The sequence below is a fragment of the Piliocolobus tephrosceles genome, chromosome 20 (genome assembly GCF_002776525.5).
Source record: "Piliocolobus tephrosceles isolate RC106 chromosome 20, ASM277652v3, whole genome shotgun sequence".
Classification (NCBI taxonomy): Eukaryota; Metazoa; Chordata; class Mammalia; order Primates; family Cercopithecidae; genus Piliocolobus; species Piliocolobus tephrosceles.
In genome coordinates, this window is record NC_045453.1 from 7,410,723 (window position 1) to 7,426,659 (window position 15,937).

General features: G+C 42.3%; 1 protein-coding gene across 4 annotated transcripts in view; it reads right to left on the reverse strand.

Annotated features, from left to right (window-relative positions):
* PIGU (phosphatidylinositol glycan anchor biosynthesis class U) overlaps positions 1-15,937 on the reverse strand; it is a 118,939-nt gene that overhangs the window by 73,125 nt on the left and 29,877 nt on the right. For all 4 annotated transcript variants that reach the window (XM_023220475.1, XM_023220473.1, XM_026455255.1 and 1 more), the window contains exon 6: positions 12,894-12,994. In XM_023220475.1, the coding sequence (XP_023076243.1) occupies positions 12,894-12,994 (101 nt within the window). The remainder of the gene's footprint in view (positions 1-12,893; positions 12,995-15,937) is intronic.

Sequence of the window (15,937 nt, forward strand, 5' to 3'; positions counted from 1 at the left end):
TGAAGTGTAATACACAGTCATGAACATGGGCAAAACACAAAACAAATCTGACTCAAATAAAGCAGAGCCTGCAGAATAGCGATTGGAGGTTTGTTGTGGCAGGGGGCTGGCACAGAGAATGCTCTCTGTGAACTATTGCAGGGCTGAGGCCCGCAGTCTGGGGGCAGAAACACGGTGCTGCAACAGTCAGTAGGTTGGTGTGTGGGAAGTCTGGGTGCGGGATGCTGGGACAGGTGTGGACGGGGCGTACGCACAGCCTGAGCAAAAGTGACGGCAAGTATGGAGGCAGGCAGGAGACTCAGACAGGGCTATGTGTTTTGAAAAAAGCTAGAAGGGGTAAAAAGAAGTTAGGAAGGCAGAGGAGGAATGATATGTGCTTGAGGCAGAGTCAGAGAAGATCAAGGAAAGTGAGAAGTGACTTCAAATATTTTAAACAAACTGTGCAATAAGCAAACATTTCTGGAGTTTGCTCTATACAAAGAGTATGCTGGGTGCCAGGAAACCTGGTGATTCAGATAGTCTCCATCCTCAGGCAGCTCCCAGTAAACAATTACAAAATAGAGGAGGAAAGTACAAAGGAAGCAGACCTAGCCCATCAGGGGAGGCTGACACCTGAGTTTTGAACAATGAGTAGGTGAGGCCGGGCAGTCCAAGGCTGTGCACAGGCAGGAGGGCAAGAGAGAACGGTGTGCTGGGGTAGGGGGTGGGTACTGTAATTAGCTCAATATAGCCAAAACAGGGCAAGAGCTGGGAGGAGTGACTGGAAAGAGAACACAAAAGGAGTTCCTGTGGATGCTAGTACCACTGTTTCTTAATCTGGGTGCTGGTTACTCACCGTTTTGTGAAAATTCATGTATCTGTACACTAATGAGTTATACATTTTTCTGTATATATGTCATACTTCAATAAAAAGTTACAATCCAGCCGGGTGTGGTGGCTCACGCCTGTAATCCCAGCACTTTGGAGGCCGAGGCAGGTGGATCACAAGGTCAGGAGTTCAAGACCAGCCTGGCCAATATGGTGAAACACCATCTCCACTAAAAATACAAAAATTAGCTGGGCATGGTGGCAGGCGCCTGTAGTCCCAGCTACTCAGGAGGCTAAGGCAGGAGAATCGCTTGAACCTGGGAGGTGGAGGTCGCAGTGAGCCGAGATCATGCCACTGCATTTCCAGCCTGGGCAACAGAGCGAGACTCCGTCTAAAAACATAAAAAAAGTTAAATCCAAAAAGTCTCAGCAAGCAGGTAGGAGTCAGATCACGGAGGGCTTAGCTTGCACAGTCATCCAAAAACATCTACCTACAGGCCCAGACAGGATACCTGAAATCATGTCTGAAATGGCAGCCTCATGTGGGCAAGAGCTAGGGCATCACGCTTGCCTAACCAAAAGGAACTGTGCCAAGAGGACTAAGAGTTTTACCCCAAAATGATATGACCTACCATTTTCTAGGGCAGCCCAGATGCGCAGGCACTAGGCTTTCTATACAAGCCTTGATATTTAGCCTTATCCTAGGGATATTAGAGTAAATCAGTCAAATGTGTATGTACATTGGCTGTAGTATCAGGAAATTTCATTATCTACTCAATCTAGCTTTGAATATGTTATGTCTTCTAACTCTCTATTTGTGTCAGGGTGGGGGCCAAAACAAGCCTTAGCAAGACCTGGGGTAATACTTTGCTCCAGGGACTGCACCTTACAGTGATCTGGGCCTGGGTGGGCGGCACAGCTACAGGACTGAGCAGGAATGTAATGAGGTGGGGCCACGGGGTCTGGTTCAGGACAGGGACTTCAAGTGGAGTAATCAGAGAACAAAGAGATTGGGTCACAGATGATGACCTGTACCAAGACAGGCAGAGACACACTGGAATGTAGTCAAAAGGGCTCAGGTCCCACAGGACTATCAGAAGAGGAAGTTGCACCAGGGTCTGGGGCAACAAGTGAGACTGCCCAGGAGGAGGAGGCGTTCCTGGGGGCAGGGCCAATGTATGACATTCCTTGCCAAGTGTGCTCTTTTAACAGGGCAGCCTCTCTCAGAGCTGAGTACATATCAGTGATAACGATGAAAATTTATTGAGCACTTACTCTGTTCCAGCCATGACTGTAAGCACTTTACTTGCCTTAAGTCATTTAGTCCTTTCAATAATTCCATGAAGTGGATACAATTACTGTCCCCATTTTACAGATAATGAAACTGAAAGACAGATAAGTTATTTGCCTGGGGTCACGAAACTAGTGAATGAGAGCAACAGGATTTAAACCAAATGGTTTTACTCCAGACCCCATGTTCTGACTGCATCACTGTGCCACCCTCTTGATCTCAATCTGTCTGCACCATAAAAATAACAAAGGGCAGAGCAACTAGTTATTGAGTGGATTCTGCTAAGGAAGCATGCTAAGCATTTTATATTTCTTATTTATTCCTCCGTTATCTCTAGAAGGTAGATATTCTGGGATCAAATTGAGGCTCTTGAGGCTGCATGATTTGCTCAAGGCTACAGAGCTGGTAATTAGATTAAGCAGGCTTTGAAGTTGGGTTGACCTGACAAAAACTGGGTCCTTGAGTCCTCTATGACTCCTTCCATTGGCAGGGCTTTGGCCCACAGGAACCTCAACTGGAAGTGATGGGATCACCAGGCCTCAGGATCATCACTCTTCCATTGTTCCTCTAAGGCTAGGCTCCAGGAAGAGAACCTCATTGAAACCTCCCAGGCCTCCCTATAAGGCCTATAAGGATGCTAACAATCATGAGGTCTCTTATTTTTTAAGTTTTTTTTTACAGACACAGTCTCGCTCTGTTGTCCAGATTGGAGTGCAGTGACGTGGTCAGAGCTCAATGCACTCAAACTCCTGGGCTCAAATGATCTGAAGGATCTTTTGAAAGGGAGGATACTATTAAGAATAGCAACCACCACCACCTGGGCAGTTATTACATGCCTCCATACCATCTGCCATACCATTCATTCTTTACATTCACTCTATAAGGTAGACACTCTTTCATCGCCATGCTACACATAAGGAAACTAAGGCTTAGAACTGTTAAGTGACTTGCCCAAGGTGATAGAGCCAGGAAACAGTGGAGCTGGGATTAGCCACCAGATCAGTCTAACATGAGAGCAGCCTGGATTCTTAATCATGCTTGAATACCTTCTGATAGCACTGATCCTTCTTTCTCCTTGGCGAGCAAGTCCTGTCATATGGCCTTTTTTGGTGGCATAAGGAAAGCTGGAAGAACCCTTAGGTGGCAAATTTCAAGAATTTCTAGTTGGGAATATCTCACTGTTGACAAACACCAACAGTGAAAAAGCAGGACCATCTATTAGCATCTGTTTGTTTTCCTTTTTAAAGCCTAATGAAGACTACTTCCCAGGGAGGGAGTTTTTAATTAGCTCACTGAAAGGCAGAGTACACTTTGCCCAAGCAACAGCCTTCAAAGTGAAACTTAAGCTGCTCCACTAAACTAAATATCAACCCTGCCCAAAGACCTGTGTTTCCCAGCCAACACTCCAATAAGGACATCACAATACAATGGCCCAGACCTTGTCCTGGCCTGCGTCTCTCAGAGTGTCCCAGGCAACCCTGGGCTGCCACAAAGGAAGCCAGGGGAAAGCAAGCAGCAAGAGTCAAGGGGACAGAGCTAACAAGGTCACTCCCTTCTGTGATGTATCTGCTCCATGGAAGTCTGGGGAGCACTGCCAAATTTACTTCCACTGCCCCTATCTTCTTATCAATCAAGTTAATTTAATTTAGTTTTTAATTATGTACTCACTGAAGAAATTTGGAAAAAAACATATGAGGCTGGGCGTGGTGGCTCACGCCTGTAATCACAGCACTTTGGGAGGCCAAGGCAGGTGGATAACCTGAGGTCGGGAGTTCGAGACCAGCCTGACCAACATGGAGAAACCCTGTCTCTACTAAAAATACAAAATTAGCTGGATGTGGTGGCGCATGCCTATAATCCCAGCCAGTCAGGAGACTGAGGCAGGCGAATCACCTGAACCCGGGAGGCAGAGGTTGCGGTGAGCCGGGATCACGCCATTGCACTCCAGCCTGGGCAACAAGAGCGAAACTCCATCTCAAAAAAAAAAAAAAAAATTATATCTATATCTATATGAAAAGAAATAAAACTCACCCATGAACTTAATCTACAGGAACACGTATTATCCTTTTGGGATCTATTTTCTAACTATTTTTGTTGCTTTAACAGTTGAGATTCATTAAAATGCTGGGCAGGGGGTTCACACCTGTAAGCCCAGCACTTTGGAAGGCTGAGGCAGGTAGATTGCTCGAGGCCTAGAGTTCAAGACCACCTGGACAACAGAGTAAGATCTGGTCTTTACAAAAAACGTTAAAAATTCTGAGACTACACCACTGCACTCCAGCCTGGGCAACAGAACAAGACTCTGTCTCAAAAAAAGAAAAGAAAAAGAAAAAAAAAAAGAAAGAAAGAAAAAGAAAATTAACCAGGCATGGTGGTGCATGCCCCTTGTCTCAGCTACATGGGAGGCTGGGGTGGGAAGATCACTTGAGCCTAGGAGTGTGAAGTTACCGTGAGCTATGACTGTGTCACACTTCAGCCTAGGTGACCTGGGTGACAGAGTAAGACCCTGTCTCCAAAAAATAAAATATTAAAAAATACATATATATATATATATATATATACACAAAATTTTACATTGTTTTAAAAAAACATTTTCACATAGTTTAAAATTATATTTAAACATCACGTGCATAATATCCTACTACATGGGTAAACCATATTTTACTTAACCACTCCCCTCTAAAGTTTTTTTTTGTTTTTTTTTTTTGTTTTTTTTTGAGGCGGAGTCTCACTCTGTCGCCCAGGCTGGAGTGCAGTGGCCGGATCTCAGCTCACTGCAAGCTCCGTCTCCCGGGTTCACGCCATTCTTCTGCCTCAGCCTCCCGAGTAACTGGGACTACAGGCGCCCGCCACCTCGCCCGGCTAGTTTTTTATATTTTTCAGTGGAGACGGGGTTTCACCGTGTTAGCCCAGATGGTCTCGATCTCCTGACCTCGTGATCCACCCGTCTCGGCCTCCCAAAGTGCTGGGATTACAGGCTTGAGCGACCGCGCCCGGCCTAAAGTATTTTCTAATTTTTCCAGTGACTATAAATAATTCTGCAATTAATAACTTTGCACCATAAAGCTTTGTGTCTATATTTCTGCATTACTTTAGGATCGGTTCTCAAAAGTAGAATAAAAAATCAAAACTATAAACATTTTATCCCCAGGTGGACAGTATTAGAAAAATAAATAAATAAAAATTTTAAAAACTCCAAACATTTTAAGACTGCCCATGGTTGTACAAATTTATCTGCCAACTTCCATGTGGGAAAATACCTATTTGATAGAACCTTGCCAGAACTGAGAATTAGCTTCTAAAATCTTTACCAATTTCCAAGGCAAAAAAAAAAAGTGTTCAAAAGTTTTTAAATTTCAATTGGCTTTTCTTTATTAATTATCCATGGAGTTGCATATTTTTCCATAATTTTCCATGATTTATACTCCTTTTCTTGTGAATTTTCACAAATATTTTCTTTTTTAAAATAAAATTATTCCTACATTAATTTTATTAAATAATTTTATTCATATGCAGTAAAATGTGAACTGAAGAAATATAACTTGCAGAATTTATAACTGAACTAACTTTATTATATATACTATTAGCAGAGATTACTAAAACACTCAAAGAGCTAGAGTGGTTCAGAGACCTAGCTAAAATAGAACTCTTCAAATATTTTAACAGATTAGAAATATTGTTTGTGAGAGTCTCTATTTACAGTAGCAAATAATGGAAAACAAATGTTCAACAAAAGAGAAGGGCTGGGACCTCATAACAAATACGCAAGAGGAACTAAAGTGGAGGTGGGGCAGGGTGATGAAAGACTTACTTTTCAATTTGTAGGTCTGCATTTCTTAATAAGTGATAAAAGTAAAACAAAATTATGTATATAACATTATGAAAATGTCTATAAATTCATTAAACAAAAATCTAGAGTGATATAAAACATTTTTTTCCTCTGTGGAACAAAAAAAAAAACAAGGCTGTGAAAGAGATACATAAAACTTACATGTTTTTCTTCCCCAAACAAAAACCTTTTCATTGACTTACAGTTAATAAAATATATTTTTTTAACGGCATACTTTACATTTTTATGTGCGACTCCTAGGGAAACAAATACACATGCACCTTCTGAGGGCATGTCTTCAGTTTCTCTCTCTTTGCACTCGGCTATTTTAAAGGTGACATTTCCAAAGGCCAGTACTTGGTCCCTTCTGCCAGACTGCTGCGTATATTCTTTATTTTAATGGACACCAGACACCTTGATAAATGACAACCTATCTGAACCTGACACTCTGGAAACAGGGATTGAGGCAGGGAGTATTCACAGACAGCAGAGTATTTACTGTTAAGAGTTGTTTCTGACAAAAATGACCACAATCTTCAGAACAAGACAATTCAGGCTATGCAACATCAAGCCATTTTAAGTAACCCAATAATAAATTAAACTAACAGGCCTACAGAAAGACCACTCATAAGCATTCCAAGAGAAACAATCTCTTATAAAGACCTAAGGCATCCTCGTGTGCCACCCCAGAAAAGGTAAGCAAACTCTAAGTAAAAGGTTCTACGTACAACTTTTTACTCTTTACTTCCCGAGCACACAAACTATTTAACAATAGTGTACAAATATAAGGACTCTTGCACGCTTCTTATGGGAGTATAAATGTGGCAATAAATTTCAGAAATCCGACTGGGTGTGGTGGCTCATGCCTGTAATCTCAGCACTTAAGGAGGTAGAGGTGGGAGGACAGCTTGAGCCCAGGAGTTCGAGACCAGCCTGGGCAACACAGTGAGACCCCATCATCCACAAAAAGGAAAAAAATCAATAAATTCATTCCAGAAATTGTTAAAAAGTGGCAAATATTTCTATTTCTAGGACATTATAAGAAAATAACTAAACATGAGCACAAAAGTTGCTGTACATTAGAAAGTTAACTGTAATATTTAAACAGCTAAAAACTGGAAAATCACCTAAATATTTAATGATATATACATTGATTAAAGAACTTCTATATTCATAAAATGAATATGCAGCCATTAAAAATGACAGACTAGAACTGGGCACAGTGGCTCACACCTGTAATCCTACCACTTTGGGAGGCCAAGGCAGGAGGATCCTTTGAGGTCAGGAGTTCGAGACCAGCCTGACCAACATGGTGAAACCTTGTCTCTGCTGAAAATACAAAAAGTAGCTGGGCATGGTGGTGCGTGCCTGTAATCCCAGCTACTTGAGAGGCTGAGGCACAAGAATCACTTGAACTCAGGAGGCAGAGGTTACAATGAACTGAGATGATGCCACTGCACTCCAGCCTAGGAGACAGAGCGAGACTGTCTCAAAAAAAAAAAAAAATAGATTAGACATTTATTGATATATATTACATGCAGTAGGTTGTATTATTGGCCCCAATTTCTCCCCACCCCCACCATGTCCAGGCCCTTTGCTATACAACTTTGCAGTGCCTTCCTATTGTGAACAGGATGGAACTCTCCACCCCTGAGCTCAGCCACGTGTAACTTTTTTTTTTTCTTTTTTTTGAGATGGACTATCGCTCTGTTGCCCAGGCTGGAGTGCAGTGGCGCAGTCTCGGCTCACTGAAACCTCCGCCTCCTGGGTTCAAGGAATCCCTGCCTCAGCCTCCTGAGTAGCTGGGATTACAGGTGCCTATCACCACGCCTGGCTAATTTTTGTATTTTTAGTAGAGAGGAGCTTTCACCATCTTGGCTAAGCTGGTCTTGAACTCCTGACCTCATGATTCACCCGCCTCAGCCTCCCAAAGTGCTGGGATTACAGGCGTGAGCCACCACACCGGGCCATGTGTTACGTTTTGATCAATGGGATATTAGCACATGTGATGCAACCAGGAACTTAAAAAGCACATGCGTGACTAGGCTTGCTCACCACTGTGCTTCTGCCAATGCTATGAAAAGAACATACCTAGGTCTGTCCCCTGGCCCAAGAGGATGACAGCCATGTGGAGCAGAGCCCAACCTAGATTAGCCAACTCCAGCCAGTCACTGATGCATAAATGAAGTCCATGTAACCAGCCAACTGACAAGCCATGTCCAACCTAGATCAGCTGACTCCTTGCTGACTTACAGATGTATGAGCTAAGTAAACACTTGTTGTTGTTTTAAGCTTCTGAATTCTGGAGTGGTTTATTAACATTTTTGTGGTAGTAGCTAATTGATACAATATTTAAAAGTCTGGAGGGAAAAATGTAGGAAAAATCTGGAAATATATAACCCAAATGCTTACAGAGGAACTTTTAGTTAAAAATGACAGATTGATCACATGTGTTTATCATCTCTCCCGTCAAAAATCTCACTAAAATGAAAACAAAAGATTAAAACCATCTTAAATCACAAAGAAAATAAAAGGAGATTATAGCAAAACCAACTTTAATACAATAGTGAATAAATATAAAGCAGGTGAGAGAAGAATAAATCACTTGGTGATGTGGAAGAAATTACAGCTCAGTGGCCTACAGAGAGGACTACTGATAAAAACCAGCCAACTCACCACACAGAACTTCTGAGAAATTCAGCACTAGAGTGCATCAGGTGCTATGGGAGGTGGGGGTAAGGCACAGAGAAAAAAAATCAAGTTGAAAGTTTATATACAGACCACTCAGAACAACAGGTGTTATCCCAATCATGTGCAGCCAAATGACTATTGCCGCATAACCCATCCCTCTAACTTTCTACTCTACCCGCAGAAGACCTCAGTTCTGGAGAAAGCTAACTAAGAGCACGAGTCTAGCAACTACTTCACACAGTAATGGGCTGAGGAGAGGTGTGGGCTGAAAAGCAATGACACGAAATAAAGTCTCCAGACTGAAACTAGCCACCTTCCCTGTTCCTGCTCTCACAACTCCAGCAGCTAGTCTTATACACCCTCCACCCCCCCCCAAAAAGCCCTAACTCTGCCACCCCAGACAGGACTTTAGAGGATTCCTCTTTGGGAAAACTGAATAGTTTCAAAGGAAAATAAAACATGCAGATGATGACATTTGTAAATGCCCCTGACCCAAAGAAAGAGGCCAGCCCACTGCCTGATCCCCCCTACAGTGAAAATGATCCACCACCAAGCCCTGCCCATTCACGGACTCTCCAGTCAATATGTTAGGGCCTTATGTAAAAATTTTTATTATTATTATTATTTTTTTACAGATGGCTGTCACCCAAGCTGGAGTACAGTGGCACAATCATAGCTCACTGCAGCCTCAAACTCCTAGGCTCGAGTGATCCTTCTGCCTCAGCCTCCTGAGTAGCTGGGACTACAGGCAAGTACCATCACACCAGGCTAATTTCTTTTTTTTGGAGAGACGAGGTCTCACTATGTTGTCCAGGCTGGTCTTGAACTCCTGGCCTCAAACAATCCTACCACCTCAGCCTCCCAAAATGCTGGGATTTTATAAGTGTGAGTCATTGCGCCAGGCCATGTCTCACTCTTAAATAGAAACAGATAGCCAGGACTGCCATACATATAAGAAAATCATATGGAAGAAATCCTCCCAAAACAAACAATTAAAAAAAAAAATACCAGGAAAACAAAGAGACTATGCTTAGAACAAATAGAAACTGAAAAGATATATGTATAATCAGAGATATAACAGAGGATACTGTGGTGATAAAATAAAAATAGGATGCCTCAAAGAAACAACCAGAGACTAGGTGTAAATGTATAAAAATGTAATAAATAAAATTAAAAAGTCAATAGAGGAGCTGGAAGATAAAAACAAGGAAATGTCCCAGAAAAAGTAAGAGAAAGTAAGTAAAAATGACGGGAAAAACAATAGAAAATAAAATATGCATACTTGATCAATCAAGAAAATCCAACATCCAATAAACATCCAAAACAAGAGGACAGAGAAAACAGAGGTGGAATTTGGAAAAGTTGTTCAGGAACACCCTCTAGAACTAAAGACACTAGTTTCCATACTGAAAGGGCCTACCAAGTGCTCCGCATAATGAATTTAAAAAGACCCATGTCCAGACATAGCATCATAAAATTTCAAAACATTCAGGATAAAAAGAAGACACAATTTTTCTTCTTCTTTTTTTGAGGCAGGGTCTTGCTCCGTCACCCAGGCTAGAGTGCAGTGTCACTATTTTGGCTCAATGTAGTCTTAACCTCCTGGGCTCAAGTGATCCTCCTGCCTCAGCCACCCAAGTAGCTAGGACTATAGGCACATGTCACCACATCCAACTAATTTTGTTCATTTTTTGTAAAGATGAGGTCTTACTATGTTGCCCAGGCTGGTTTCAAACTCCTAGGCTCAAGAGATCCTCTTGCCTCAGCCTCCCAAAGTGCTAGGATTACAGGCTTGAGCCACTGTGCCTGGCCAGAAGATATTAAATATTTCAGGAAAAAAAAAAAACTGGGTTATATCCATGACCATAAAACGGCTCAATAGCTACCAAGATACTAGAAGACAACGAAGCAATGCCTTCAAAATTCTAAAGGAAAAGTTATTCGAGTCTAGAATTCTCAGTCTTACCCAACTATTAATTTGGTACTAAACCAGAACAAAGATATTTTTTAGACACGGAATGACTCAAAATATATATCTTATACAATCTTTTTTTTGTTTTTTTGAGACGGAGTCTCACTCTGTCACCCAGGCTGGAGTGCAGTGGCGCAATCTTGGCTCACTGCAACCTCCGCTTCCCAGTTTCAAGCAGTTCTCTGCCTCAGCCTCCCAAGTAGCTGGGATTACAGATGCCCACCACCACGCCTGGCTAATATTTTGTTTTTAGTAGAGATGGGATTTCACCATCTTGGCCAGGCTGGTCTTAAACTCCTGACCTCATGATCTACCTGCCTGGGCCTCCCAAAGTGCTGGGATTACAGGTGTGAGCCACCATGCCCAGCCTTCATACACCCTTTCTTAGACAACTACTGAGAAAGTACTTCAGAAAAACAGAAAAAAATCAATAAAAAAGAGAAGGAATCCAGGAGAGGAGGTGAGATACAGAACAGATTAATGAAGGTAAGTTCCAGTATGACAGCTTTATACCACGCCCAGGGAACAATCAGGACAGACTGGGGTAGGATGAAAGATGTATGAGAAAAATCTCCAGAAAAACAGTAAAACCTATAAACTATTTGATGTGTTTAAGTGTTAAAAGAAAAAAAAAAAAAACATTGTTAGGTACTTGACAGATCTAATGGAGCAACTAGGGAACAAAAACAGTGATTGGCACCCAAAAATTAAGCAAAAAACCAAACAAGCAATAAAAGACAATTACTAATCCCAGGAAAAATAAAAGGTAGTACATGGAAGAAAAAAGTAGTCATAGTTACTACTATGCCCAGCAGTGGAATAACATATACAGTGTCATAAAATATAGGTGCTGATACTGATTCAATAAAAACTATGATGTCGACCAGGTGCGGTGGTTCATGCCTGTAATCCTGACACTTCGGAAGGCCAAGGAGGGTGGATCGCTTAAGTCCAGGAGTTCGACAGCAGCCTGGGCAACATGGCAAAACCCCATCTCTACAAAAAATACAAAAATTAGCCAGGTATGATGGTGGGCGCTTGTAGTCCTAGCTACTCAGGAGGCTGAAGTGGGAGGATCACCTGAGCTGGGGAGGTCAAGGCTTCTGTGAGCCACGACTGTGCCACTGCACTCCAGCCTGAGTGACAGAATGAGACTCTGTCTCGAAAACAAAACAAGACAAAACAAACAAACAAGAAACTATGGTGTAACTACTATAGGAAAATCAGGCAAAGGAGAAAAGGGGATATTGGTACCAAAGAGCTAATTTTTTTTTTTTTTTTTTAGATGGAGTCTCCCTCTGTCACCCAGGCTGGAATGCAGTGGCATGATCTCGGCTCACTGCACCCTCCACCTGCCTGGCTCAAACAATTCTCCTGCCTCAGCCTCCTGAGTAGCTGGGATTACAGGCATCCGCCACCACGCCCAGCTAATTTTTTTTGTATTTTCAGTAGAGACGGGGTTTCACCATGTTGGTCAGACTGGTAACAAACTCGTGACCTCAGGCAATCCGCCTGCCTTGGCCTCCAAGTGCTGGGATTACAGGCGTAAACCACCATACTTGGCCCCAAAGAGCTAAATCTTTATCACTGTCCATGATGGGAGTGCAATAAATAATGTCTAAAATTTGTAATTCAGGAAATATAATATAGGCTCTTATTTAGAAATACGGAATACTAGCAAAAGCCAGAAAGCAGTTGCTTCAAAGAAGCTGAACTAGGGTTAGGAAGAAAGAGGAAGGCTGCTATTCTAATCATAAGCCTCTTAGAACCTTTTTAGATTTTTTTTAAGAGATAAGGTCTCACTCTGTCAACCAGGCTGGAGTGTAGTGTCATGATCACAGCTCACTGCAGCCTCAAACTTGCAAGCTCAAGCAATCCTCCTGCCTCAGCCTCTCGAGCAGTTGGGACTACAGGTACATGCCACTGTGCCGGGCAAATTTGTTATGTTTTGCAGAGACAAGGTCTTGCTATGCTCCCCAGGCTGGGCACAAGAGATCTTCCTGCTTCAGCTTCCCAAAGTGCTGAGATTACAGGTATGAGCCACCATACCTGGCCTAGAACTTTTTTTTAAAACTATGTTAACAGTGACTCTTTGAGCAGTTAAGTTTTCAAGATGTTTTGATTTTTTTCTCTTGCCTTGTCTACATTTTCTAAATAATCTTGTAATACTTGTGTAATTTTTTTAAATGTTTTTAAGTGTTGCATTAAAAAAAAAAACAGAAAAAACAAAACCACAGCATAAGTGTTGCAAAATCTTGCATAAATCAGGGATTGAGCTTTGTACTCTCCCTTCAGGGCCTTACCTTTTATCGTAGTCAAAATGAAGAAAGCAGTGAGGGTATTGTTGATGGCACAGGTAGACTTGGCAACACAAGACAAAATCGTGTAAGGATTTAAGAGATAGCTGGGGAAGAACAAACATATTTGGCATTAGTAATCCTGACCAAGGAACCCTCGCCATTACAGCCAGGAAGTTCCAAGAGATTTACTACAAGCTTACGCAAAGGAAGGCAGCTTCTTAGAAATGAGTTCCCCCAAGTAGAAGAGAATAGGGTGGGGGCTGGGGCTGATAAGTAAAAGGTACTGAACATGGTCTGCCTATTCTGTGCTGTGGGGTACATACAAAACTGCTGTATTTAATCACAGAGATCCTGTAACTCGCAATAATATAATTCCAGTTTTGCAGATGAGGAAACTGAGACTCAGTGGTAAAAGGACTTGCCCAAATTCTCACAAACTAATATATATTCAAAATATATTCAAAATCAGGTCTTTCTAGCTCTATAAATGTTATTTTTACTATTTTAGATTTCAAAAAATGATAAAATTCTACCAATTCCCACAGAGCCACATATCTTAATAGCTCCATTTACCTCTGAGAACCAGGAAAGTACATTTTCCTCAGTCAGGTTCCTAAGCCCTGACACAGGTCATGCCAATCCAAGAGTTGAAGCAGCTTAGACGCAGCCTTCTTGGCAGTTAAGCAGAATCCACTGAGCCAGACCCCAAGGACAGAGTAAGTATCTACTGAGCTCAACAAGTCAGGCGTCACAGAACTTCAAAGGACATCTAGACCCTCACTAGGAAGGAGTCAAGCTGAAACACCTAGTGTTTTCCTGAGGTGGGAAGGAAAGAACTGAGAAAATGAATTCGAAATGCTTGTGAGTACAGAAATCTTAGATAGTCATAGCAAATTGTTTGTATTTATTTCTTTTTTTTTTTTTTTTTTTTTTTTTGAGATGGAGTCTCGCTCTGTCGCCCGGGCTGGAGTGCAGCGGCCGGATCTCAGCTCACTGCAAGCTCCGCCTCCCGGGTTTACGCCATTCTCCTGCCTCAGCCTCCCGAGTAGCTGGGACCACAGGCGCCCGCCACCTCACCCGGCTAGTTTTTTGTATTTTTTAGTAGAGACGGGGTTTCACCGGGTTAGCCAGGATGGTCTCGATCTCCTGACCTTGTGATCCGCCCGTCTCGGCCTCCCAAAGTGCTGGGATTACAGGCTTGAGCCACCGCGCCCGGCTGTATTTATTTCTATCCTGCTTCCACAAAGGATTTGAGGCAGCTAAAATGAGAACAAGCCAGACGCAGTGGCTCATACCTGTAATCCCAGCACTTTGGGAGATCAACACAGGCAGAGCACCTAAGGTCGGGAGTTTGAGACCAGCCTGACCAACATGGAGAAACCCTGTCTCTACTAAAACTACAAAATTAGCCAGGCGTGATGGCACATGCCTGTAATCCCAGCTACTCGGGAGGCTGAGGCAAGAGAATCACTTGAACCCAGGAGGCGGAGGTTGCAGTGAACTGAGATGGAGCCATTACACTCCAGTCTGGGCAACAAGAGTGAAACTCAGTCTCAGAAAAAAAAAAAAAGAGAGAGAATAGATAATAAAAACAGGTTGGGCATGGTGGCTCACACCTGCAATCCCAGAACTTTGGGAGGCCAAGGTGGGTGGATCACTTGAGCTCAAGTTCGAGACCAGCCTAGCCAACATGGCGAGACTCTGTCTCTACTAAAAAAAAAAAAAAATACATAAAAACCACACCTGTAGTCCCAGATACTTGGGAGGCTGAAGCGGGATAATCACTTGAGTCCAGGAGGTGGAGGCTGCAGTGATCTGTGATTACACCACTGTACTCCAGCCTGGATGACAGAGTGAGACTCCATCTCAAAAAAACTAAGAACAGATAATAAAAAATAATAGCAAAGTACAAATAGAAATAAAGAATCAGCTGGGCGCAATAACTCACGCCTGTAATCCCAGCACTTTGGGAGGCTGAGGTGGATGGATCATTTGAGGTCAGGAGTTCAAGACCAGCCTGGTCAACATGGTAAAACCCCATCTCTGCTAAAAGTACAAAAAACAGCCAGGCGTGGTGGTGGGTAACTGTAATCCCAGCTACTCATGAGGCTGAGGCAGGAGAATCACTTGAACCCAGAAGGTGGAGGCTGCAGTGAGCCAAGATTGTGCCACTGCACTCCAGCCTGGGCAACAGAGCGAGACTCCATCTCAAAATAAATACATAAATAAATAAATAAATAAATAAATAATCAATCAAGAGCAAGGAAAACATAAATAAAACGAGACAGTAAAGGCAATGGAAGGACCACCAAATGGGTATTCTACAGCACTATAGTAATCAGCTTCAAATTCAGCTCTGAGTTTCCTGGCAAAGTGAAAAGACAGACTAGTTACATAATTCTGGTTATCAGATAGGAAGAAACGTGCCAGTGTCTCAGGAAGAGATGATGATGATTATTCACAAATAAAGACCTTAAATCCAATACCTCCCACGACTGTGAGATTAGCAGTTCTACAGCCAAAGGCCTAGAAATTGCTGGTGGTTTTTTTCAGCAATTACAGACAGGCTTGTTACTTAATCTTTAAAGAAACAGCTGCTGCTATTACAAAACTACCCCCAGGACACATATAAGTCCATAAGGGATTCATGAAGTTCCTAAATTTCTGGTTCTATTAAGGTAGATCCCACCAAGATTTCTGAAATACATAGATTAGAACTGATAGTCTAAAACTATTCAGTGGGAAGGAAAAAAAGCCATTTCTAAATAGCAGGTGACGTTCAAGAAGCAGCTGCGTAGACATCTAACAGGGAATAGGAAATCCACACACAAGGCAGAAGGTTGAGTAAACTAGTCTCACAAGGCCCCTTTTAATTCTGAAGTTCTAAGGGCGTGTTTTTCCACGAGAAAACTTGTTTGTCTTGTTTACTGTGTATCCCTAGAAACTGGTATATTATTAATATTCAATGACTGATTGAATAATTATAATATTCACATTTGCCTATCTCAGGAAGATAAACGGGAATAACCCAAAAGAGTACAACTTAA